This window comes from Halichondria panicea, chromosome 10 (assembly GCF_963675165.1).
Source record: "Halichondria panicea chromosome 10, odHalPani1.1, whole genome shotgun sequence".
Lineage (NCBI taxonomy): Eukaryota > Metazoa > Porifera > Demospongiae > Suberitida > Halichondriidae > Halichondria > Halichondria panicea.
Genome location: NC_087386.1, coordinates 4,665,260 through 4,692,350, shown reverse-complemented (window position 1 = coordinate 4,692,350; position 27,091 = coordinate 4,665,260). Strand labels below are relative to the sequence as shown.

Genomic DNA, 27,091 nt, shown 5'->3' with positions numbered 1-27,091 from the left:
AGGGAAAACCCCACAATCACTCTCTCGATCAGTACAGTGTCACAAGATGCTTTCAAGGCTAGCTTCTGTACAATTGAAGTTTGCACCGGAGTTTGTGTTTACCAGCAGGTTTCTGAAGCGATTTAAGTGTGGTGCCGTAGCTGGAAAGAGCAGCAGTTTGAACCCAGTTACTCGTCAGCTATCCACCTCAGTCGCTAGAAATCAAGACATGTCTAATATTACTGTGAGTGAGTGTGCATGTGTCTAATATTACTATACTGTGAGTGTGCATGTGGTTATTATCAATTCTAACTAGCTAGCTCAGCCTGCTTTAGTTAGATTTCTCCATTTTGTCAGTACGTGTACTAGTGTGCTGGACATTGCTTTTACTAAATTAAAAGCAAAAGCAATGTCGTCAGCTATAGTTAATTAAAGCTGTTGAACAGCAGAGTGTAATCTACATGTAGGTTGGGTAGGTACGTATATAAAGGTGTATGCTCAGATAAAACTTGGGCGGCTGTAGAAATGTTGATTACCTTTAGCAAAGTGCATTTTACAACTCACATCACATACCCCTGCCACGCCCCCCCTTCCAGCCTGCCAAGCGACTTGATGGCCTCGACAACAATATATGGTGAGTGGTTGCTAGTTCCTTCTGTGTAAAAGATTTGCAGGACTAGCTATGGATAGGCTTAGCCAGCATAGGCGGCTAGGCTTGTAATAGGGGGTGGCCTATACCTACATGTACGTAGGTAGGTAGTATGCGTTTGAGGCGTTAATTATGGGTTAGGGTTAGGGTTGTCCTGGTGTACGCTATGACAACCAGCATAGGCGGCTAGGTTTGTAATAGGGGGTGGCCTATACCTACGCGTACGTACGTAGTATGCGTTTGAGGCGTTAATTATGGGGCTGTCCTGGTTTCACTGTACGCTATGACAACCTTGTTGCACTATACAGGGTAGAGTACTCTGCCCTGGCTGTGCAAACCAAAGCCATCAACCTTGGTCAGGTGAGAAGTATTAACTGACCATTGTTATCGCATTGTGCCATCCTTACTTTGGAACCTATCTTTTTAGACAATTCTGTATTGCTCAAAATAATATAATTTTTTGGATGGTCTGGTCCATCTCTTCACTATACTCAATCATAAGAGATGTCATCTGTTGTATTCATGCAGGGTTTCCCTGACTACTCTCCACCCAAGTTTGTGATGGATGCTCTCTCTGAGGCCAGCCAACAGCCCATGCTACAGCAGTACACCAGAGGTCCAGTACGTTTGGTCCAGTATATCGCTTATCCGAGATGAATGGACTAATTTAACTAGCGGCTGTAATCTGTGTCAATAGCTTTACTTTGGGCCATTTAGTCTACGTAATACGTACGTGTAATTGTAAGAACTTTGCTTTTTTTAGTGTGACAATACCGTTACGTGTATATAATACTGTAGAAGAGTGTGTATTTTATACATGTAGCTTGTCTCAATATGCACTTCTTCACAGGGTCATCCCCGACTGGTGAAGGCACTAGCCAATATTTATGGTCCTATCTACGGCAAGGAAATTGACCCCATGACTGAGGTGAGGTGGACCACCGCAATTTCTTCTCTCCTTTTTTTACTCGAGTGTTCTCTGTGCAGGTACTTATCTCTTGCGGTGCATACTCCAGCCTCTCCTTTGCTATACAAGGATTCCTACAAGAGGGGGATGAGGTGGGTCTATGGATGTTCTTACGCACTAACTAATAGAACAATTCTTGCTTGACATATATACATGCACATTAACTTATGTGTTTAATTATTGTGTCTAGGTGATTCTTATTGAGCCGTTTTTCGATTGCTACTATCCCATGGCCAAGCAAAATGGAGCCACAGTGAAGTACGTCCCTCTCAGGCCAGTAAGTGTGTACATTACATTACTGTCGGTATATTATCATTTGTAATAGGTACTGTCACCTCGAATAGATGCCTTTTCTATGTAGAACTTTACGTATACATGTAACGTACTGGACTCGTTTTGAAAAAAGGCAGTTAGAAGCCTCGTCCATTATTCAAGCTTAATTAAACGGTGCAGTGCATTTAAGAGCGAATGTACATAGTGTTCTTTAAAATACATCGTTACAGTAGCTTATACAGAAAATACGATTTAATAATTATGATAATCTGATCTGTTACTGTAACAGCTGACTTATCCTTTGTGTATGTCAACTTGAGTCTTATATTATACCAACCCAATTTTTTAATGACCACCCACAGAGTTGTAGTCACATGATCTTGTTTACCCTCCCCTACAGAGAGGTAAGTACCCCGGCATGTCCAAGGACTGGGCAGTGGACATACAAGAGTTGGAGGCGGCAGTCAGCAAGAACACCAAGATGCTCGTGATCAACACCCCCAACAACCCGTTTGGAAAGGTGTGGTTACTGTACACTATAAATCTCCTCAATATCGTGTGTAGCATCGTCCGTCTGCACAATCAACTTATGAGTTTGCTTTGCTGCTTGCTATTTGTTAGCTGCAAAGCTGTACAGCCATACAAGCTGCAGCCATTAATTTTGTAGTGAATTCTGAGCTCTTTGCAGATCAACGCCTTTTATTGATTGTTCATTGAAATGCTCTATGGATGCAGTATTACATGTTCATGTACAGTAGAACCTCTATTATCAGGCTTGGCAATTTTCTATGATAGGGTCAAAGGTCGAATAATAATCCTTAAATGTGCAATTAACACCTGTTGCCATGCGCAGATGCCCGCGTGCACTCAGAATCAAGGCATGGTTTATCCATTCGGTTATCTGGCCTGCCTCTGGAACCAAGGCGTCCAGATAATCAAGGTTCTACTGTTACAGTACTAAACTCAAAATCATCTCTAGCCATCGGACTCCTGTTTCCATTAACTTCCATAACACGTACTCTGACAAAAGCTCAACATGCCTCGAGACATTATAATCACTGTGGTGGCTTGTGGAAGTTATTTGTTGCTGTTCAGTAATTTAAAACCTGTCTATTAGTTTATACCCGCTATAGGACAGCGATAGGTATGTCAACTCACTGTGTTGGTGGGTCATCTCTTTGATGAGCAAAAAAGTTATACTGTCACTGAAAATCTTCTAAAAATGAGCTACACAATTATGTAAATATACATCAAGGACGCACCCAAAAACATTTTTATGTCTAACATGCAGTCTCTTAGCTATCCTAATAGAACACGTATCTCTTCTGTTTGTTGGGTAACTTAATCACATCTCAATGGCCTGAGCCGCCTTGCTTTTCTTTGCACGATACGAGAAACAGCTGAAGATAATCGTTATTGAAGCAATCACGATAAGAGTGAGCGTATTACATCCCAGCCTTACAACATTTTCAATATATTTAGTGTTGTCTTCATCAGTAACGTTTGTGCACTTGAACACATGGTTGAGTGGTTGGGTGTTGTCAGCTAGTATGTACAGGGGGAAGCTTAGTAAGATGGTCACTAGACTAAAAATAGCCAACGGTTTTAAGTATGGGCTCTTCCCTCTATCGGCACGTAGTGCATGTACACAGTGAACTGTTATAGCTACACTTCCAAAGGTAACACTAATCACAACAAAAATCCAACTTGAAACAACGTCTGCCACAAGGCAAGAGTCTTGTTGTAGGTGAGCTTTCTCGAAGACTACAGAATAGAGCATGTCAATTCTAGCTATCACTGCAATCATACTGACTGCGAGAACCCAGGGGCTCTTTACCTCCACATTTTCTTCGTTGATGATCAGCTTGTAACATTTCTCAAACATGGGAGGAGCAATATGGAAGATTATCAGTGCCACTCCAAGACAGAGGAAGGCAAAGGTCTCGTTGTCTGACACGCAAGTTTCATCACAGTTTAGTACTCTCGCATTTCTCACAAGGTGGAAAATGTTGTCCCCGTACAAATAAAAAATGGCTGCAACTATTTGGATAGAGAAGGTGATCGATTTAAACGTAATCTTTTTCTTGCGATTCACATGATCTAGTTTCTTGTAGAGACTGACCAATGAAATGATGGCCATAACAGAGTAAAAGCCACAAAATATGAGCACAACAATAACGTACGTCGCTATACCAATAGCTGCACTGGCCTCTGTGTTTTTGTTGCCGTTAGCAATAGCACTGCTCTCTCGAAGAACGGAAATGGCCATGTCAGCTAGTAGAACCACCACTAGCAGTGACTTACTCTCTGGGACCTCTGACAGCTACATGGATGTGCATACACACGAGTTATTTAGATAAATAATATACTTGTAGTAGTATAGACTTACCCCCATATTCTGCAAAGATTTCTGTGTCTCTATCAAGTGCTTGCTGTTCACAATTTTTTGGGGGAATTGACTGTATTAGACTCGTAATGTTGGTGTGTTGCTCTAGACTGCATGTGTGAGTGAATCGAAAGCTCAAAGGGATAACTGTATACACAGTTAGTTACAAACACTGCAGATAAGCAAGTTTATAATTATATCATTGTGTATATTTCTATATTGCTTGTTGTTTTCCACTGATTTAGTAAGCTGCATGTGTGAATATTAACAGTTTGGTGTTTCTCAAGCATACGTACTACTCTGTACTGTACATGATTGTACATTTGTGCACCTGTGGCTTGTCCGAAATGGTCGCCATGGAGAATACCTGTAATAATACCTGTAATAATTTAACGGATTCTCACAAAACGCTGCAAGTATACCTTTAGGGTCTAAATGAGCTCCATCTATACGTTACCACAATTGAGCACTTTACAACACATGCACTCCAACTGTGTAGGTATTTTCTCGTGAGGAGCTTGAAGAGTTGGCTGATGTGTGCCGACGTCATGACCTGCTCTGTGTCAGTGACGAGGTCTATGAGTGGCTGGTCTACCCAGGTAGTCAGCACATCAAAATAGGTAAGGTTGATCGTATTTATGGGGTGTATTAGCATTTACAGAGTAGTATGCTATTTCCACACATGTATGATGTGTGTATATAGAACTAGAGCACTGAAGTGCTAATCCTCAGCTATTTACATGAATACAATAAATGCAGTAGTATGTATGAAGCATGGAAGCTGGTAAGTAGCAAATATAAGTCAGTCAGCAAAGAAGCCTGGAGTCTAAGACAACCCTTATCATAATTCTAGCTTTCTACCTTAGTAACCCTTCCCATTGTTCTTGGTACAGGATCACTTCAGCTGTAAATACCTACCTCGAATAAAGGACGCCTGTAGCTAGAGGCCATGCAGCCAACGTGCAAGTTCAAGCGCTTAGCTTTTGCTCGCTTTTATGTGAGTAGACTCAGATGTCACACACAAAAACGAACTACTATACCCGTGGCTGCCCACTTGAATCGGGTAACAAGAACCAATAATAGACTATGTTTTGCGTTTTTTGATTTGTACCTCCCCCCCACACACACACACTACACAGCCACCCTCCCTGGAATGTGGGAGAGGACTATCACCATTGGCAGTGCTGGAAAGACCTTCCACGCCACGGGATGGAAGGTGAGAAATTAATGAACAAAACGTAATGTAATTACTGGCCTCTGTTAAACAATTTACTAACCATTGTTGGTACCAGCTACATCCGAGCAAGCTAGCTTGTCAGACCCTTTGTCAGGCACAAATATTGTACAATGTCTAGATTTTGCTGTATCCAAAACAAATTCTAACCATAATTATTGTAAATGAACTTCTTCCTCCTATGATATTCACTAAGATGCTATTTCCCTGTTCCTTCTAGACCGGGTGGTCTATCGGACCTGCCAACCTCCTCAAACCAATGTCCGTCTGTCAGAACAACACCGCCTACACAATGGTGACCCCTATCCAAGAGGCTCTGGCAGTTGGTTTGGAACATGAGCTCAAGTGCTTCGGAGAGCCAGACAGCTTCTTCTCACAGACTGTTCAGAATCTAATGAGGAAGAGAGACGAAGTTGTGGCAGTACTCAGGGAAACAGGTATGTCGTGGTGAATATAGCTTTCCATACGACATGTATAAAGGTTAATTAATATAGTGTACAAGTCGGTCAAAGTGTCCTAAATTGTACGTTTCACTGTTGTTTCAATGTTACTGTACACTGGGCCTATATTCAACACATTGAGTCAAACCATACATTTTGCTGCCTGTATTTACACGTATAACGGCCGGATACACGTACATATGTATGTAAACTTTCCTGGCATAAGTTAGTTATGTCCTTAATTATTGAATACAGTGTCCCGGGGGGGGGGGGGGGCTGCTTGTTGAATTATACACACGTATAAAATTCTGTACTTCAATTTAGTCGTCCTCTTTCACTGACCAGACTTGTCATCAATACACACTTCCCATACAGGGCTCAGCCCAATTGTGCCTGAGGGAGGATATTTCGTAATGGCGGACATCACCTCCATTGGTAAGAAGTTTGAGGGCGGGGCGGAGTCCTACGACTTCCAGTTCACAAAGTGGATGATGAGAGAGAAGGTGAGTTAATACATTTTAGCACTAGAATTTGTGGCGAGTTTAGGAATATTGTCATCCATACACTGGATGACACTTTAGGGGAAAATAGACATGTCCTTGGTGCTATTTTAATTTCCATTGTAGTAAGGTTGTATAAATTGTGCTCTGTGTATCGCACGACAGAAGCACTGCCACCTGTTTCGTACATTATAATTGTATGTGCAGTACCTTAGATCATACAATTTGGGTCCTTTTTTCATTGCCTTGTCCTCTTGCCTACGCCATAATTATGTGATGTACATACAGCTGCTAATGTAGTCAGCCAACTATTTATTTCACACACACACACACACACACACACACACACACACACACACACACACACACACAGGGAATAGCGTCTATTCCCCCGAGTGCATTCTACGGTCCCGATCATAAGGACATGGGAGCAAACCTTGTCAGATTTTGCTTCTGTAAAGTAAGCACCTAGCAACCCTATCTGTAACCTGTATCATACTATAATTATACACAGACCTACATTGTGTACCATAATGGTTGATCATGAATTTAGTATAATATTGAAAGCACCGCGGGTACTGATGCCTCGATGTAGGCACCAAAGCTTAATTTATGACATGAAGCTAGCTATTAAATTTACATCGCTGAAAAAAGTGGGCCATGATCGTTTACAAAAAGTTCAAAGTGCATATTAATGGCTGCTGCATGAAACAGCTTTGCAGACTCTTGCAGCTACCACTAGCTAGCGTTCTAGTGCAGAGCTAACTACTAAGTTGAGTAGTATGGTAGGCTTGTACGTTAATATAAATAATGTAGTGCAAGAAGACGAAGTGTTAGCTGTACAGTGGTTTATAATCATAACAGTACAAATCCTATACAAATCCTATATAAACATGTCCCCCGGCCACCCGTCAGAACGGTTGGCCAGGCCACGCCCAGCTAATGTACACCCACCCCCACCCCCTCACAGCAAGATGAGACCCTGCAAGCTGCCTACAAAGTCTTGAGGCAATGGGCTGAAGAGAGGAGGCAGGAAAATTGAACAGAAAGACTTCCATTATAATAGTTTTTAGTGTGGGACACTCAGTTCTGTTTTTATGATACAATGTACATGTACATGTAGATGTAATCTCTGATTAAGTCCACAAGCAATAGCGCATGCGCGTGTGTCACACCCTCCCCATTGCTCACAAAGAGGGGAGGGGCACGTAAACAGAAGAGGTCACAAGATATTCAGCTTTATAAAAAGACCTTATTATAACATGGCTGGACCTGAACCTGACTCAAGAATCCGTGAGTCTATAATAGACTTGTGCATGTGATTTGTTTTTAAAAGTAGGTTATATAAAATCCTGTTTCACTGTCCATGCATGCATGTAATAATAATAATAATATAATTATTATTATAGATATAGCTACATGTAGACTCCCCTTGTATATTATTATGCCTCAAGGCTGTCTGTGTGTCTATTCCAACTGTAACTGCTCAACGGTTGCAATGCGACGAAAAATAACAGCTTCTATAGGCTTCTAGCCACGTTCTCTTGGATTTTGATTCGTGGATTAGCAAACTAAAGCTTCTTTCTCGAGTTATGGCTAGTTTGACTCACATTGAAGGCTGTTGCAGTCTCTTCAGAATCTTTCATAGCATTATCTATTCGCACAAACTTTCTATTCAACACATGAGTTAGCCTTGCACTAAAGCACTAGCTTTTTATTAGCTACAAGAGTCAGAAAAGATCTGTTAAAACAGCTAGCTATAGTAGCCATTGTGAACTTGATCTCTTTGGACACACCCTTTAATTATTCCTGTGGATGCAATGTGCATGCGCGCTCCTCCCTAGTTGGGCGTGGCCCCACCCTGGACGCGAACGTAGGGTTGGCACCACTGCAATGTCAGGTTTGTTCCACCGGTACTTAGCTTTAGGGTGTGGCTAAGCATGAATATGATTAATTCCAAGTGGGCGGTAACCACAAAGCTCAGTTAGAATGCTACTGCAGGAGTCATTCTTGCATACCACTAGCTCTAACTGACCTGGAGTGTTCCTGGATCAAGCTGGCTTGTCTACTATTGTTGCATTTTGATTTAACTAAAGAGAATTACTAGTTACTGACTCGTTCATTAATGAGCCACGCCTTCACACTTGAACTCTGCAATCTGATTGGGCTGCAAATTTTTTGCAGCAGGAACAAACCTGACATTGCAGTGGTGCCCAACTCTACGTTCGCGTCCAGGGTGGGGCCATGCCCAACTAGCTCCTCCCCACATGTTGGAGAATCTAGAATCAACTTACTAGTACTTCATTATGTTCTTTTTCTTGAGGCAGAGCCTCCTAGTATATGGTGTTTTCCGGATTTATACGGATTTCCGTCTTCTAATACGGTTATACGGAATTAACTTCAAAAATACGGTAGATCTAGAAGACTAGAAGTGACCTTTTGTCAGCTTACAGAATAACTTATAGTTGACAGTGAAGGGTCTAGTAGCATCCCTACAGCTGTAGTAGCTCTATGCCCTATGCTGGTAGTGAGTCTGATGTGTGATACTGAAAGACAGCTAAATTTATCTTGTAAAGCCAAGTCTCGTTTGCCACGCCCCTTCAATAAAGGGGCGGGGCAATTACAAAGCCACTATTAAACAGCATTTCATCTCATTTCCAATTGTTGTATACTGAAACTCATCATTACTAAAATAAGAAAAACTGAGCTGATTAATACTGAAAAGAAAAGTTTCTACTTGGAGGCTCTAGCTGTTGAGGTCCTGGTATAGCGGTAAGCCACAAAACAAATGATACAATAATTATAGACTAGATAACAATAGATTCATGTACAGCAAGTCTGGTACCAATAGATACATGACTGTATACAAGTCTTTTCTTCTCAGTATTAAGTTATAGATAGTACATGGGCATGAGGTATCTATGTGTTATAGTGTCCCATATCACGAGGGCTTTGCCCGAGGGATGAGGGACACTATAACCATAGATACCGAATGCACATGTGCTAACTGATTTAGATCCCACTTTTCATTGGCTGCCTCAGGCAAGAAGTGTATCTATAAAAGCAGCAAGCCTTAGCAACAGCTTTATTTTTGAAAATGTCCTGTTTTGACAAGCTAGATGATTTCTGCTTCTCTGCTAAATAACCTTTCATTGGCCTTGCTTCAACATTGGAATGGAAAACTAGTGACTCCACCTTGTGCAGGAAGCACTCTGCAACAAATGAGCCCAGCCTCCTCTTTTCTCTGCACTCAAGCCCCACCCCCAGCTCAGTAAACTGTTCTGATATGTAGGGCTAGCTAGCAAGGAACAGCTTGCAGCAATGCTACAGTGCACTATCGTTCCCAAAAAGACACAGGAGTCTACTGTTTGAAACATGGCTGCAGGATAGAAACAGAAGTCAGGAGGACAAAGTTGACAAATGCTACAAGTTGAAGACATGCTTTCATGCTTGTGACAATGGACCCAGAACTGATATAATCATTGGCTCTTAGTGTTCCTCGTAGAGACAAGAAAAGATACTGGTGAACCCTACCATCAACCCAGCAAACGCTATAGAAACTGGTAGTGAAAAAACTTAACAGCCATAGCTAATTATCATGCAGCTAGCTACAGCTTTATTATCATTTCTGTGCATTCAAAAAAATTATACTTGTACTTTATACCCTCAAGCTTATAATTCCCTGGGAAACTATGAGATTATGGCTCATAATTCCCTGCTAAACACACACAAGTGGGATCTAATATAGATAGATACACACTTTCTGCTTGACTATACTGTCTGTGCTATACTACTGTCTGTGCTTAAATCCTCTCTTACTCTGTGCCTTTGATAAACTCACAGTATACACTATTAACTGTGGACACCCCTTTCTTGTGAAACAATCAAAGCACATTGCAAATTATTTACCTCTTCTATAACACTCTAATACTTTTGAGCGAAAGCAAAAACATGGCAAGAGGCATTAGCAAGTGCACGCTTGCAACACTCGTTATTAGCTGCTCCTATAATTATCTCTAACATACAGGATAGTGAAAAGCATTAGTTAGGCCACTATAGACGTGTTGTAGTTGATTGTGTAACTCAATAAACGCTATAATTATAGTTGCAATAATTATAATGCAGTTCTTGGAGTGGACACTCATCTGACGCCGCTGTTTGAGCTGATTTGGGATGCACGGTCACAGTGGAAGGAGATTGGGTGTAAGTTAGGTTTAACAGATGGTGATACCCGCGCAATTAAAGCGGAAAGTGAGCATGATACCAGCCAATGCTTGACTAAGGTACTGGTTCAATGGATGCAGACTGGCAAGGCAACCATTTATGATCTGTTAAAAGCATTAAAGAGTAAAGATATTGACCGCTCAGATATTGTCAGTAAAATACAATCACTGGAAGGAGAGATGCGGGAAAATGTAGGACTGCCTAAAGAAATTTCAGGTAAGTAAGTTTATTTCATTGAATAATTATTATTATTGAAGCTTATTTTCAGAAACCAAATGTGAAGAATTAGCTTTGATAGGAGCACCAACACTAGAAGAGTTGTGTGAAATTTCTCTTGGAGCAGATTGGTATCTACTAGGTCTCTGGCTCGGACTTGAGGATACAACATTAAGCATCATAAAGTACTACGAATATTCTGATGTCTTATCTCTCTCAGAAAATTTACTTGTGCTGAAAAATGTGATGTTTAAAAAATACATGGAAAAGTCTTACAAAACAGAACATTACAGGCACTTTTCTTCGCAACTGTCTTTGGTAGTAAAGTATGATGTAGACGATTTTTTCAGCAAAAAGTATTCGACACAAGTTAACAAATTAGAAGAAATAGAGCAAAAATTAGGAGATAGTCATAAAGTAGCTACATTTCAAAAACTATTTCAAACACAGCAGGAAAACAGACATGGAATGAAGAAAAATATGCTTATAGCACTTCTCAGAGCACATTTCATAGAAGAAGCTGAGAAATTCTGCTCAACACAAGGTGAGAAGGAACGCTTTGTGAGCCATGCTTTATATGTTTTTGCTGCAGGGATGAAACTAGATGATTTCATGGCCGAAAATCACTTATTATTTCCTGATCCTCTTGAATGTGTTGTAAGTTATGCTAGCTACCTAAAAGGAGCTTACAAGCAAATGCCTGTAATGCCAAATGATTGGCCTCCGGAAATAGATATTGAGCAACAATACACTAAGCTAGCACTTATTCATGTTTCTGGTTATTATAAAGAATCATCTACAATGGAACATGACTATATTCATGGAAAAGTCGACAATATTGTTGCTGAAAAAGAAGAGATTGAAATGAACGAAGTGTTTTATCCTATCATAAACTTGGTGACACAAAAGAGTCGCCTAACAATATTAATGGACGGTGCTCCTGGAGTTGGTAAGACAACCATCACTAGAAAACTATGCATTGATTGGGCCAAGGGTGAAATTCTCAAAGAATATCATTTAGTCATTCTAGTTGAGCTAAGAGAATTTGAACTTAATGAAAAAAATGAAATTGTGGATATTTTGCTTTTTGAGAGTTTAGATCAAGTGAAAGAGGTAGTTAAACACCTTGAAAATCCCGATAGTTTAGGTGCACATGTTTTATTAATATTTGATGGCTTTGATGAACTAAGTGCGAAGAATAGATCCAAGCAATCCCTCTTTTCCAAAATCATTGCTGGAAAAAAGCTTCAAAATTGCTCTATATTAATTACATCTCGGCCGTATGCTTCAGGGTATTTGAAAACACTACAACGTGTAAATCGGCGTGTTGAAGTTCTAGGATTCTCAAAGCAACAAATAATCAACTATGTGGAGAAAAATTTGGTCAATAAGGCACATGCAGACACACTGATTCAAATGCTTAAAGATCGTCTTGACATACTTTCATTGTGCTACATTCCCCTCAACTGTAGAATAGTGCTCTTTGTATTCCAATATCTCCAGCACAACCTACCAGCTACCATCACAGAGCTATATGAGACATTTATTTTACATACTATAAAGCACCACATCGAAAAATGTGAAGAAAATTTGGATGAGATAGACGACATCCGTTCCACAGATAGTTTGAGCAATCTTCCACCACACATTCTACGCAATCTTGACCAGCTTAGCAATATAGCATACACTGGTATGCTACAAGATAAGCTTTCTTTCCAAAATGATAATAAAAATGTTTTGCGTCTTGGGTTACTGACCTCACATCATGGTATTACAGTAAAAAGCATGAAGTGTAACTACCAGTTTCTTCACTTAACAATTCAAGAGTTTCTAGCTGCTAGGCACCTAATGTTATCTTCAGAAAACAAACTGGATTTTTTCAGATCACATTTGGAGAAAGTCCGGTTTCGAATGGTTTGTCTTTTTCTGGCTGGTCTGTCAAAGTTAAAGTTTTTACCACCAAATGAGCCTCTTTTAGGAGATACTGTATTGGATTTAACCAGCAGCATTGATGAACATAAAATATCTGCTCAAGATAAATTTCTTCTACTTGCACATATTGTTTATGAAAGCCAGCTACTGGACTCTTCACAAGTGATTCCTATCAAATCCAACATTCTTGATTTATCTGGTAGGCATCTAACTCGATTTGATGCTACTATCATTGCTAAATACATTTCTGCTACCCCTGCTAATCATAAGTGGGAAGTTATTGACTTAAAAGACTGTCAATTACCAGATGAAAGCAGTATTTATACAGCAATGCACTCAATAAATTCTAAAATGATTGCAATAGGAATGTCTAAGATTCTATCATTAGGATGTGTTACTTTTGCTACAGTATTACCTATAATGAATGCTGTTACTGAGTTGTCATTCTTCTTGATAGAGACGATTAGCCACGACATGATGAAAGAAATGTGTATGGCCATTACAAGTAGCCAGACGTTGACAAAAATTAATTTACCTTCATCAGAAATTTCAAAGAAAAGCTTAACGTTAAGCTCTAGAGATATGTACGATGGCATGTGTACGGACTCTTTCAACCAACTACTAGGATTTGTCGACACCAGCACATTATCAGAGCTTTCAATTCCATACCTTCCACACATTTTTACAAGCTGTGACAAGTGTGACCAGTTGCCATCCAATACCCTCACCAGCTTATGCAAATTAATAGAAAGGAGTAGTAGCTTGAAATATGTTAATGTCTCCTTCTGTGATTTATCAAGCGAATCTATCGGTGCCCTTCTATCTGCTGTAAAAAATAGTATTGTTTCTCTCAATATTATTGGAAATCACCTTGATTCCGGTGTAGCTTTGCCATTGCGCCAAATAGAAACGACCGAGATAGGTGGATTTTCATGCAAGAGTAAAAACAAAACAATTATTCTAGAGCATTTGAGGTATGGTCATGATGACAGTTTGGAGTATCCTCATGAAACTTTCCTTGTTCCGGATTACATTTCAAATGTGATCCTGATACTGAATGAAATAACCAAGCTAGAAATTCCTGTATCCAAACTTGCAGTGCTATGGCGAGCAAACCAGCACCTCAAAAACTTTATAATGACTATTAAATATAATCTTGATTGGCAATTACTTAACTTGGAAAAAGAAGATTATAAACCAAATGAAGATTCCTTACTTACCGGATCTGCACTTACACGGAACTCTGTATCTATTATGGAACTTTGTAAAAGTTCCATTACTATTGAATGCTTGAAAATGCTTTTCAGATTTGTTACTGATGAAGTGGAGTCTATTCACATAATTGACCAAACACTTTTAATGGGTTGTGATGTTCTTCTCTGTAAACTCATATGCCTGAGCAAAAAGATAAAAGCCATTGACCTTTTTAATTGTAATCTCACAAAAGAAACATTACATTCCATTGTACAGTCACTATCACAGTCTAGCAGCACCATTGAGTCTATTAACCTCGAAGGAAATGAGATTATGGAAGTGAAAACTATCTGTAACCTGGTCTCGATGCTAGAAACTGTCGAACGTGTACCGGCAATTGTAAAAATTGAAATTGTTGGGTACACATTTAACTTTCGTACATTTCACGACGGTTATAGTTCATTGTCTGTGACATTGAAGAAAGCAGAAACCATAGAACTTGAAATGCTGATAGAAATTATGAAGTTCCCTTCTAACATCCAAAGGATACATTTTACAACGTCAAGTCACTGCATTTTGAATGCTGTGTTGATATCAAAATTGATAATAAAGACTCCCAACTTAGTTGACATCTTTATTCCACAGCTCGAAGGATCATGTCATGATACTGCAACGTTAGCTAAATCCCTTGTTGGGCAGGAAAAAATAGTTGAACTAAAATCAGTGTCGAACAAATCTGGTTTTTACTTCAATATTTCCAGGAAGGAACTCAATTTACCAGCCATGTACAGCGAGAACTTGTGTATCTGCCCTAATGCACTTCAATTATTCATACAGTTACCTCAACCACAATACCTCAAATCCTGCAACTTCTCTGGCCAGAGAAAAGCATTTGAAGATTGTCCAAATTGTGGAAGTAAAGGGGAAACAGCAGTACAAGCATTGTGTGATCTACTTGCCCAAAGCAAAACTTTAAATTTCATCGAGCTAACGGATTGTTATCTCAATAAAAAGCAATTACAAAAACTGTCGTACACACTAAGAGATTTGCCCCAAGTTCAGAAACTAGATGTATCAGGGACCAGCTGTGATGCAGAATCTCTCACGGTCCTGCTAACAACTAATCTGAAGGAAATGACATTTCTTGAGTTTTCACTTATCATCATATTAGATAAGGCAATAAAATATTCTTGGAAAACAAGCACCGAAAACTCTTCTATGCTTATTGCTTCGCTTGTAAAGCATTTGCTTCAAGCAAATCAACACACGGAGCTGATAATGGCTGATGCCAATCTTACTGAATTGCAAATCAAACAGCTCACTCAACTTGCCAATAGCTCCATTACAACATTCCATATTTTGAAGTGTTCATTTGCAACACCACATCTTCTAGTTTCTGGTAGAACGTTTGAAGTATTAACATTTTTTTCGACATCGACCACCTCCAAAGAATCTCTAGGGTTACAATTTTTCAAAACTCTGAACCACAATTCTTTCCTGGTAGTTCTAGAAATATCATTCATAAATTTGAAAGTAGATTGTACCAGTGAAGATCTTGGTGGAACATTTCAAATTATGCTTGAGGAAAATCAACATCTGCAAGAGTTAACTCTAAATGCGTGCGATATCGACGCTACTGTATTATGCCAATTAATGAAAGGGCTCTCGAAAAACAGCAAACTTAAAGTATTACACCTGAGTTTACTTAAAACTTTGAATGAAAGTGTTGGTCCAGCTATTGAATTTATGGTGAAAGAAAATAGATGCTTGCATACTCTGGGTATATCATTTAGTGACATTCACGACTCAGTTTATGAGCACATAGCTACAGGTTTAGGTAGTAATTTCACTCTAAAGGACCTAGTACTTGATGGTTTCAAAGTTACAACTGGATATTTCAGAATGTCTAATTTCAGGCCTACAATACAATCAGTTGATTGGAGGAAAGTCTTCACAATTCTTAACCAAAATAATTCCCTTCAAACCCTCAGTATTTCTACGAATGCAATTTCCAAAGAAGCCTTCGATGCATTGAAGGAACTACTTCAAAGTGGACCAATTATCAATCTGTACACTTGTCAGTGCCAATTTTCTCCCTGTCAGATTCAAGAATTACGCACTATACTTCAGCCAAAAGGGAAGCTGATACACAATACACCTTATCCTGCATCTTTACACAACATCAGAAATACAAGACACATTGAAGATCGTCTTCATAGTCACTTTTAAATAGTCAAAAGGAAACCAATATTTGTCTCTTAGCTAATTCATCAGTAAGCAGTTTTACACTACATTGTACACTTATATATACAATTTTATGTTACTTAGGATTTGTTGACTGCATCTACGTAGACTAATTGATATACTACACATAATTTCTGGTGTGGATAAATTGTTGCAGCTAGGAGAGACCAGACTTCAAACCCCTCACACTTGAATTGCCTCGATCGCTCGTATGTTCAATGTGCGCACATATATCGTATTATATAACAAAATTCTGATGCTACAACTACTATTTCCTTACTCCTGCTAATCATTAAGACCGACTGTTGAAAAAGGTTTGGTTGGATTTGTTGACACCAGCACATTATCAGCACATTATCAGAGCTTTCAATTCCAAACCTTCCACAAATCTTTACAAGCTGTGACAAGTGTGACCCCATCAGTTATCGCCATCCAATGCTTATGCAATTTAATAGAAGAGTATAAGTCTCCTTCTGGGATTTGTCATCGACAACCTCCTATGCTGTCAAATAGTATTGTTTCTCTTGATAATCTCAACAGTATTGGAAATCACCTTGATTCCGGTGTAGCTTTGCCATTGCGCCAAATAGAAACGACCAAGATAGGTGGATTTTCATATCAAGAATAAAAACAAACAATTATTCTAAAGTATGGTCATGATGACAGTTTGGAGTATCCTCATATGAAACTTTCCTTGTTCCGGACTACATTTCAAATCTGATCCTGATACTAGAAATTCATCTATCCAAACTTGCGGGGAGCAAATCAGACCTCATATACTAACTGTTAAAATTAATGTTCTCTTGATTCGCTATTACTGACTGGAAGAAGATTATAAGCCAAATGAAGATTTATTACTTATCGTTTCACGAAACTTATGGAACTCCTTCATTTCTGTTGATTGCTTGAAAATGCTTGTTACTGATGAAGTGGAGTCTATTCGCATATTGACCAACAACTTTTAATGGATTGTGATGTTCTTCTCTGTGAACTCATAATTATGCCTAAGCAAAAAAATAAAGCCATTGACCTTTGTCATAGATGACTTCCATTGTACAGTCACTATCACTGTCTAGCAGCACCATTGAGTCTATTAACCTATTATGACAGTGAAAACTATATCTGCTAGAAACTGTCAAACGTGTACCGGAATTTGGTATATTCATTCAACTTTCGTTCATTTCATAACAGTAATAGTTCATTGTCTGTGACATTGAAAAAAGAAGAAACCATATAGAACTTGAAATGCTGATAGAAATTATCTTATAACATCCAAGGATATGTCAAGTCACTGCATTTTGAATGCTGTGCACGTTGATATGTATCAAAATTAATAATGAAGACTCGTTGACATCTTTGTTCCACAGCTCGAACCGTCATGATACTGTAACGTTAGCTAAATGCCTTGTTGACTGGCAGGAAAAACAGTTAAACTAAAATCAATGTCGAACAAATCTTTTTTACTTTTTTACTTCACCATTTCCAGGAAGGAAGTTAATTTACCAGCCATGTACAGCGAGAACTTGTGTATCTGCGCTAATTATGCACTTCAATTCTTCACACACGGTTACCTCATTGCAACCACGAATACCTCAAATCCTGCAACTTATCTGGCCAGAGAAAAGCATTTGAAGATTGTCCAAATTGTGAAAGGGGAAACAGCAGTACAAGCATGTGTGACCTACTTTCCCAAAGCAAAAATCTATAGTCTATTCAGCTAGAAGATTGTTATCTAAACGAAAACAGTTGCAAAAACTATTGAACGCACTAAAAGATTTGCCCCAAATTCACGAACTAAATGTTTCAGGGACTAGCTGTAATGCAGAATCCCTCAAGATCCTTCTAACATCTAATTTGAATGTGCTGAAGACGCCTTCAGCACATTAAACGAACTACTTCTGTGTGGTTCTAAATACGTTTGCAAATGCCATGCATGATGACTCTCACATTCAACAACTATACGCACTAAACTTGGCAGCTGATACACAATACACTTACAAAAAAACAAGGGACTTAATTAGTCGATACACCCTTGATTATATTTATGGATTGTCAATACTTCAAAACGAATTTTTGCTGTTCTAGCTTTATATAGCAGTCGACTATAGCACTAGTGTTACCTTGTACTCAAGCCGCTTTATTGCTTTTTAGATCTATAATATACCTATTGTAGCACTGTGTATAGTATACGAACCAATGATAAATCTTGTGTTGCTTTTTTATAGTACTGTTCTGTATAATTATAGCCATGCAATATTCAAAGAGAAATTCATCTCACAATACAATTATTTTATGTGTACACAAATTTATGACCAGTACAAATTTGTTCTATTGCATGCATGTGTCAGTAATTATAATTAGGAGGCTCACAGTGTGTTCATGCAGTTTACACATTTTGCCTGATCTGGATGTACGTATACATGCATTTTGCACACACAGGTCATTCAAGTTATGCCAGTGCTATCAGACATTGCATTTTAGTTTGTAAGACTATAGAGGCTTATAATTATAAGGGTATAATAGTATAAGATAAAGGTCTATAGCCAGGACACATTTACGCTATGCATAAACACACAAGCGCACTCATCACATGAGCTAAATAAAGAGTAAATGAGTGGGCGTATCAGGGTAATGCATTCCAGTTTTCTGTGCATTACAGGACAATATCTATAGTTACTACAACCGAAAGATTGATTTTGATACAGATAATGGGGGATTCTATAATTATGTTGAAAGATGCTTTGCAGTTGAAGGTGGACGGACTATAGTTACATAATAATTATATAGAGGGGAAAAAGGAATGATTACATGTATATGGGCAGGGTATAGTTTGATTATGATGGTGATGGGGAGAAGGATATAATTATAAAGGTGGAGGGTGAAAACATCGGGTGAGATAAATATACTATAATTATCTGACCCGATGTTTTCATTATAATTTATAATAGAAGTATGTCAAACTTTCAGTTTGGTTCTTTCTTCGAGACGATATAGAGGTTGCCAGTTCAAGGACACAAGCATGCAGGTTGCGTATTTCGGCCTTCCACCGCTTTGTTACCACTTTGCTTGCACATTTTTATTGTATATCTGAGTGGTGATGAGGATCCCAGACTCTTAGTCTACCACAACTTTATGGATAGAACAGCAGTGCAGTAGATCTGGTTCCGAATCTGAAGTGCATGGTGTGATTGATGGAGCTTGCGGTGGATGAAACCAAGATGTATAGTTTAGCCTTCTTGTAGAACTGGTGTTTCTGGTGTAACATGACCATTTAAGGCCATTGTTGATAGTTAGAGTCATGGACTCAAGGAGATGGAACGGTTGTTTACATTTATATCGACTGGGAATCGTGCATGTCGAGAGCGGCTTATTGAGAGCAGTTTGCATGGTCTTGGAGTGCATGGTTACCGTGAGGCTGTGTGCAGGAGTTGATTTCATTGACACTCCTGTCTTGCATGTGAGAGTTTATTGTGGAGTTAATGGGCTGGATATTATCAGTGTATAGAGGTATTGGTGGACAGGTGCTTAGATTGAGCTCCTACAAACCTGTTTTACATGTACCTACATAATAATTATTTATACATGTATATGCATGTAAATGTTGTTGAGCTCTTAACTTGGTACCGGTGTAGAAGGATTCTAGATAGGCGAGACAAATTAGGCTCCTATAGCTATAGCTATAGCTATATAGGCAACAACAACTTTTACAGACAAATTGACTTCACTGACACAGTGTAGCTTTAACCAAATTCTTAGATCGTGAAAAACGTCAACTGACAAGTAAAGTGAAGTGATGTAAAAAGGCGAACAAATTCTATGTGGAGCGGTCGCCTAGAGGCTAGCACAACAACAAACAGAAGAAGTGGAGTATGATATCAACATCAAACATTAAGTTTAGTAGTGAATATTACGTAACATTAAAGTGCTAATAAGCTAAGTCACTCGCACATGCGCAGTGTCCCTGAATTTTAGCCTCGAATCTAGGCTGGTAAAATCGGCCAGGTTCTAACAAGTATATGATGCATTGAGCGTGAATAGTATTGTGATCTAATTATATAATTATAAACTCATTCATAATGAAATTACAATCATAATATTTATATACATAGCTACTGCTACAGTTCTATACTATACTGCTACCAACCATTGCATGCGACTATACACTAGCTGTAAGTATTAATCTGTCTCTGCATGTCAGTTTAAATTATCTCTCATCTGTATAGATCTCGAGCTAAACACAGGTTTTCTCCACACAGGTCTTTGGTCGAATCCTTAGCTCTGCAAAATCATAATTTACATACCTGTCTCCCCCAACATGCATGCTTGGTTTTGTGTTTGTTAGTGTTAGATCCCAGCAGGCTCCAAACCACCACCCCCCACCGCCACCATAGCTCTGAACACAATTAGAACCGTGATCGTCATTTTCACTGTCATTTGTTGAGAATTTTCTGCCGTTGTGATGAGCGAACGAATCAAATCCTCCTGTCTGTTTTGGCTGAGACACGTGGAGCGTGTATTTTGTATCCAGACCGTCAATTAAGAAATGACCATAACCTAGAACGATTTTAGCACTTCCGACTTGTTTAAATTCTACTTCTACTTCCATTGGCTCAAGATTCGTAAGATAATACATGTTTTTAAGGCCATACCAAAACTCAGTATTCAAATCACCGAATCCGTTTTCGTATTCAGTCCACCCCCTTCCAAATGTAAGGTTGCCGCCTAGAACTCTTCGAACAAGCACAGTCCAACCTCCGTCATTGCTTTCCATATTGCACCTAGCTTTCATTTTTGAAGAATAGGTGAACATGACGGGCATGGTTTTGTTGGGACTTATGTCGTAAATTCCTGACTCCAACGGCTTGCTGGTGTATATTCTGGAAACCTTTGCAATCTAAGCATTGGAATAAAAAAAGTTTATATGCACACACAAAATGTTTGGCATTTTTGTATAATTATGTATTATTATAGCCTAACAATATAATTATGACTTCCAGCCTATGTATATAGTTGCATGAAAGCAATATATATCTCTGTGGTAATATATATACTTACATGAGCAATTGCAATAATTATTATTGTTATAATTATGCTAGATCTATTGACTAAAATTATATATACATTGTATGCTAGTAACTATATAGTCTGCTTGGGGTTAGTTTGCAATACATAATTATTATGATATACATTCTATATCACTCATGCATTGGCATGCATTGAACAGCTAGTATACGGTGTATATAAGTCTATAGCGTTATAATAGAGACAAATTCACCTTAGAACAAGGCTATATAACGTATGCATGCAGTGTAACAGCAGTATCATAAATAATACATGCAGTATACCTGACAACAGTCATTAAACACAGCATCATCACAGCTCTCCTTTAGACTGATTGTTTTGTGAACTAAACTTCTGAACTGAGCACCACAGCTCTCCGAGGTAGCTTTGCCGACTATTGCCAGAGTCACAATTATGAAGAGAACAGCTTTCAGTGCCATTTTGATGAGACTTACTATACCAATTTACGAAAATATAATGGTCACTTAGTTGAGGGTTTTATATACTAATCGCTCACACGGTGAAATGTAGGTTCTATTGTATGATGAATCTCATTCCAATCCCTTGGATGTCATTATGGCTGGCAACCAGGAGTATACATGAAGGAAAGTATAAGCAACTTCTATATATACACGCCATATAAATACTTGTTTTGCATGAGTATACGTCACAAACACTTGTAGTAATGTAAAATGTGTGGGTTGACATGACCATGTATCGCTGCTCCCCTTCATGTACTTCTGATGACTGGAAATGACGCACAACTATGTTGGCAGTGTGTATTTGTAAAACACAAAATCTTTATAATTCATGTACTATGCTCAAATGTCATTGGCTGCTGCTTGGAAACCAGTATATATGACGAAGGACTACTTTGGCAGTGTGTATATATACTATAATATGTACACACTGCCAAAGTGTAAGATGCTTCCTTTGTATTGTACTCTAATTCATGTTTATATGTGTCATAACATGCAGAAGTCATTGTACTCCGGTTCAATGTAGTCCTGTTATGACACATAACTGTCATTGGCTACTTGGAAACCAGCATATGACCACAACTATTTTGACAGTGTGTATATTTGTAAACCAACATATATATGACGTACGACTATTTTGGAAGTGTGTATACCATGTATTGTACTCTAGTTGGTGTACTCCCTTTTACGACACGTAGATGATCAAATGGCATTGGCTGCTGCTACTTGGAAACCAGCATATATGACACAGGATATGCATGTTGGCAGCGTCTAATTGATGATGCCTCTCTACTCAGCGATCTATCACCATGCATCCATATTGGACTGCAGGGGAGAGGGTGCATGTATAGGAGATAAAGTGACTCACTTTATTGCTCATTGTGCATGGTCAGACATCAAAGGATTGTACTATTGTTGTAAATACAGTGCATGTCTGCATGGGTAATATCAATATCACCCAATCCAATACATGCCTTGGTCAATGTTATATTACCAGGAGCACAGTATTGCGGACTCAATATCGTGTAACCAACATTTCCTTGTTTGCAATGTGCTAAATTCTCTGTACATGTGCGGCTGATAACGCATAATATCGGTAATCCTATGGATAATGGATACTGCATGAGGATTATCCCGAGTCTGGTGCCGTAACTGCACGAGTGACAGTTTACTACTGAAGTACGAAAATGAATGAAATGGTCACTTAATTGGTGCTAATTAAAGTAATACAGGGTGACAGTCATGTATATTTGTATTGCATGATGAATCTCTGCCATGCAATATAACTGTCTATATATAACGAGTCTATAACTGTCTATAACTGTCTGTCTATAACAAGTCTGTGCCTGTAACTGGACGAGTGCCTGCAAGGCACGAGTGACAGTTTACTATACTGAAGTACGAAAATTAAATTATCTAACACTACCTAGAAATGCAACAAAGTAATCCTCTATCCATGGTGCGGTCAACAATACCATCTCTAAAATGCCAACTAACACTAACAGTTCAAAACAAATTTTGGCGTCATTGGAGAGTACACTGAGAATGTCTGTATGGGCTTACCTCAGAATCGACTATCTTTCCTTTTAAGGCGGGTTCTGACACTCTTCCTATAACTTAGTTGCAGCTATGAACGTTAAAGAGAAGGACAAAAATACAGTGTGATAGTAGGTGTTAACTATAAAAAACCAAACCTATAACAGCTCACATACTAAGTAGTTTCACAAAAGCACTCAACAAAAAGTAGATACACCTGGCAACATGATTCAGTTTTGAAAAGCTTGTGAAGAGTCTTTTGGTACTATCAGCAATCATGTACACTGATTCACCTCAAGCTACAATACCATCCTCAATAACCATCTGATCACTCTTTAAGACCAGACTTAGTATCGTATCTGATGTGATTCAGGTGTTAGAGCAAACAATACACTAGATAATTTAAAACAGGCTATAATAGACAAAGAAAACAGAGTATACCCGAGTCTCTTTGAAGATAACATCAAATAGTGGTTGGTCAGTAACTTACAATACTGTTGAAATTGGTTCACTAGGACAACAAGAAACGATTAATGCGATAAAAACAATTATACAAGCAGGGATAAGGAACAATACACAGCAACTACTAAAGCTAGAGAAATTGTTCTAGCTGTTGGCAGGTAAAACTGCAATGTTATGCTCAAGATCTAGATCTATAATAATTATGTTTAGCAAATGTTTACTCGGGAACGATCATAAACGGTTATGTAATTTGCGTAATTATGCCATTGAACATACATTGCAAAACCATTAAATTTTTGTTACGGTTTTGTGTGTTTTATGAGTCCTAGGTACATAAACATTTATGTATCTGACACTAACAAAAACTGTAACATGTATACTATTTCAATGAAAGATATTCCCCCTCCTACTGTAGAAGATAACTGTGAATCCCCAGCCTAAAACAGCGCATATTCTAAAGGTTGGCCGGTTTGGTGATCCGTTCCTGTTTAATGAACATCATGCCTTATCCCCTATACACCCTCTCCCCTGCAGTCCAATATGGAATAACTGTATGGTGATAGATTGCTGAGTAGAGAGTCATCATATAATCAAAATAGTCCTGTGTCATACGTTTCCAAGTAGCAGCCAATAACATTTGAGCATGTATGTGTGAATTAGAGTGCAATTGTGTTTTACAAGTACACACTGCCAAAATAGTCATGCATCATAATTACATACAGAGAAGTAGCCACACAGTTTACATTACTACAAGTGTTTGTGATGTACTAAGACAACAATTAAAGTACATGTAATTATGGCGTGTATAGAAGTTGCTTACTTTCCTTCATGTACTCCTGGTTATACTGTTTACCAGGAGTTTAAAATCAGCTGGGATCTTGAAAAGAAATTAGGACACTGGTTGAATCAATGACAACAGGAAAATGAGGGACTGAGGCTGACATATCATGGTGTCTCCTTGGAACACACCTCGAGACTTAGAGATAGGAAAATGATTGTGTTGACCATGCTTTTGTTCTAGCGAATGCATTTAGTTGATTATTTAAATATACACATTCTTTCTAGCTACTGATGCAATTTTGACATGCTGTAGAATAGTAACGGGAAAACTTGAACAAAAACTCAAAGCGAAAACTCGGCCTGGGATCGAGGCTACATGTACGCTTGTCCTGTTGTCATTGGCTGCTATTGAAAACCTATATATGACGCACGACTATTTTGGCAGCGTGTAAAACACAATTGCTTTGTATTGTACTCTAATTCAGTCATGTACTTCAAGTGACAGTTACTGTACGGCGGGAACTTGATTTTCGTGAGGTGCAAAATTGCGTTTTTTCGAGGGCAGACAGTTAATGTGAAAATTAAAACTGGGATAAACTCCCACGCACCGGTATTTCACATGCAAAGCTATTGGTAGGTGTGGTTTCTTGGCTTAGCATGCGAGAGGTGTTTCGCAGTGTTTCCCCTTTTACCTGGGTTCTCCGTCTGCCTGTAATTATTAGCGAACCTTTAGTCTGATGTGTGGGGGATTAGCTCAAGTGGTAGAGCGCTCGCTTTGCATGCGAGAGGTACCGGGATCGATGCCTGGATTCTCTATTTTTTGCCTGCCTGTAAATTGAACTTTAATTTCCAGGTTATTAGCAAACTTTAGTCTAATGTGTGGGGGATTAGCTCAAGTGGTAGAGCGCTCGCTTAGCATGCGAGAGGTACCTGGATCGATACCCGGATTCTCCATTTTTTGTCTGCCTATAGCAAATTGAACTGTTCCGTAACCTTTTAGGGATCGATACTCAGATTCTCCAGTTTTTGTCTGCCTATTAATTGAACTTTGATTTCCAGGTTACTAGTGAACCTTTAGTCTAATGTGTGGGGGATTAGCTCAAGTGGTAGAACGCTCGCTTTGCATGCGAGAGGTACCAGGATTGATGCCTGGATTCTCCATTTTTTGCCTGCCTGTAAATTGAACTTTAATTTCCAGGTTACTAGCGAACCTTTAGTCTAATGTGTGGGGATTAGCTCAAGTGGTAAAGCGCTCGCTTTGCATGCAAGAGGTACTGGGATCGATACCCGGATTCTCCATTTGTTCGTTCCTATAGAGTTTTTTTCCTGCTCGTAATTGTGATTTCTTTTCTCTTCAGAACAATCCAGCAGATTTTTCTTTCTTTTTTGACACCTCTCGTCAGCGGACATGCTACATTGCTCCTGAGAGGTTCCAGCCATTTCAGGAGCTGGCCACCACGGGGGGGAACTCAGTGGGAGGTCTCAGGTCCTCACTCATGGCATGGACATATTCTCCTTGGGGTGAGCAGTAACACTGAGTAATTAACAGCTACTGATTTTTCTATTATACTGTGTATCGCACGACAGAAGCACTGCCACCTGTTTCTACATTATAACTGCAGTAGATCTACCTTAGATCATACAATTTGGGTCATTTTTTCCTTGCCTTGTCCTCTTGCCTACGCCATAATTATGTGATGTACATACAGCTGCTAATGTAGTCAGCCAACTATTTATTTCACACACACACACACAGGGCATAGCGTCTATTCCCCCGAGTGCATTCCCCGATCATAAGGACATGGGAGCAAACCTTGTCAGATTTTGCTTCTGTAAAGTAAGCACCTAGCAACCCTATCTGTAACCTGTATCATACTATAATTATACACAGACCTACATTGTGTACCATAATGGTTGATCATGAATTTAGTATAATAATGGGTATATACTGATGCCTCGGTGGAGGCACCAAAGCTTAATTTATGACATGAAGCTATAGTTATTAAATTTAGTACATCGCTGAAAAAAGTGGGCCATGATTGTTTAAAAGTTCAAAGTGCATATTAATGGCTGCTGCATGAAACAGCTTTGCAGACTCTTGCAGCTACCACTAGCTAGCGTTCTAGTGCAGAGCTAACTACTAAGTTGAGTAGTATGGTAGGCTTGTACGTTAATATAAAACTAGCTAATGTAGTGCAAGAAGACGAAGTGTCAGTTGTACAGTGGTTTATAATCATAATACAGAGCAATATATTGCATATAAACACAACAATATATAAGCATGTCCCCCGGCCACCGGTCAGAACGGTTGGCCAGGCCATGCCCAGCTAATGTACACCCACCCCCGGCCCCACCCCCCTCACAGCAAGATGAGACCCTGAAAGCTGCCTACAAAGTCTTGAGGCAATGGGCTGAAGAGAGGAGGCAGGAAAATTGAACAGAAAGACTTCCATTATTATAGTTTTTTGGTGTAGGACACTCAGTTCTGTTTTTATGATACAATGTACATGTACATGTAGATGTAATCTCTGATTA

The 27,091-nt window shown here is 39.0% G+C and overlaps 3 protein-coding genes and 1 long non-coding RNA gene across 9 annotated transcripts in view; 2 read left to right on the top strand and 2 right to left on the bottom strand.

The window, feature by feature from the left end:
• Positions 1-3: 3 nt before the first annotated feature.
• On the top strand, positions 4-27,091 carry LOC135343058 (kynurenine--oxoglutarate transaminase 3-like). 3 transcript variants are annotated; one of them, XM_064540006.1, is made up of 14 exons: positions 4-223; positions 576-613; positions 937-988; positions 1,157-1,249; positions 1,479-1,556; positions 1,616-1,687; positions 1,786-1,872; positions 2,269-2,388; positions 4,754-4,874; positions 5,394-5,470; positions 5,709-5,925; positions 6,304-6,431; positions 26,313-26,393; positions 26,922-27,091. In XM_064540006.1, the coding sequence occupies exons 1-14, from the start codon at positions 47-49 to the stop codon at positions 26,991-26,993; spliced, it is 1,413 nt and encodes a 470-aa protein (XP_064396076.1). In that variant the 5' UTR covers positions 4-46; the 3' UTR covers positions 26,994-27,091. The 3 variants fall into 3 exon arrangements, with proteins under 3 accessions (XP_064396076.1, XP_064396074.1, XP_064396077.1); XM_064540004.1 differs by lacking the exons at positions 26,313-26,393; positions 26,922-27,091 and adding exons at positions 6,802-6,888; positions 7,399-7,569 and having other exon boundaries at positions 7-223; XM_064540007.1 differs by lacking the exons at positions 4-223; positions 26,313-26,393; positions 26,922-27,091 and adding exons at positions 247-254; positions 6,802-6,888; positions 7,399-7,569.
• On the bottom strand, positions 3,061-4,382 carry LOC135343059 (uncharacterized). Its single transcript, XM_064540008.1, has 2 exons — positions 4,258-4,382; positions 3,061-4,191 (listed from the first exon to the last, which is right to left on the bottom strand). The coding sequence occupies exons 1-2, from the start codon at positions 4,261-4,263 to the stop codon at positions 3,214-3,216; spliced, it is 984 nt and encodes a 327-aa protein (XP_064396078.1). The 5' UTR covers positions 4,264-4,382; the 3' UTR covers positions 3,061-3,213.
• Positions 7,601-27,091, top strand: part of LOC135343054 (uncharacterized) — a 29,615-nt gene continuing 10,124 nt past the window's right edge. Inside the window, exons 1-4 of one of the 4 annotated variants that reach the window (XM_064539999.1) lie at positions 7,601-7,721; positions 10,554-10,868; positions 10,921-11,412; positions 11,461-18,765. In XM_064539999.1, coding sequence (XP_064396069.1) covers positions 7,691-7,721; positions 10,554-10,868; positions 10,921-11,412; positions 11,461-16,223 — 5,601 coding nt within the window. In that variant the 5' untranslated portion in view covers positions 7,601-7,690 and the 3' untranslated portion in view covers positions 16,224-18,765. Of the gene's footprint in view, positions 7,722-7,746; positions 9,201-10,553; positions 10,869-10,920; positions 11,413-11,460; positions 18,766-27,091 lie in introns of those variants that run through there. The other 3 variants (XM_064540000.1, XM_064539995.1, XM_064539998.1) reach the window with 3 other exon arrangements.
• LOC135342305 (uncharacterized) lies at positions 20,274-24,302 on the bottom strand. The gene is made up of 3 exons (XR_010396818.1): positions 23,342-24,302; positions 21,584-22,603; positions 20,274-21,132 (listed from the first exon to the last, which is right to left on the bottom strand). It is a non-coding gene; the product is annotated as an uncharacterized LOC135342305 (long non-coding RNA).

Bases quoted from the DNA above. Each gene is read 5' to 3' on its own strand.
- LOC135343058 (XM_064540004.1), top strand. From the start codon at position 47: ATGCTTTCAAGGCTAGCTTCTGTACAATTGAAGTTTGCACCGGAGTTT. The intron at 4,875-5,393 runs GTAAGGTTGATC...CACACTACACAG, and splicing joins TAGTCAGCACATCAAAATAG to CCACCCTCCCTGGAATGTGG. The intron at 6,889-7,398 runs GTAAGCACCTAG...ACCCCCTCACAG, and splicing joins TCAGATTTTGCTTCTGTAAA to CAAGATGAGACCCTGCAAGC.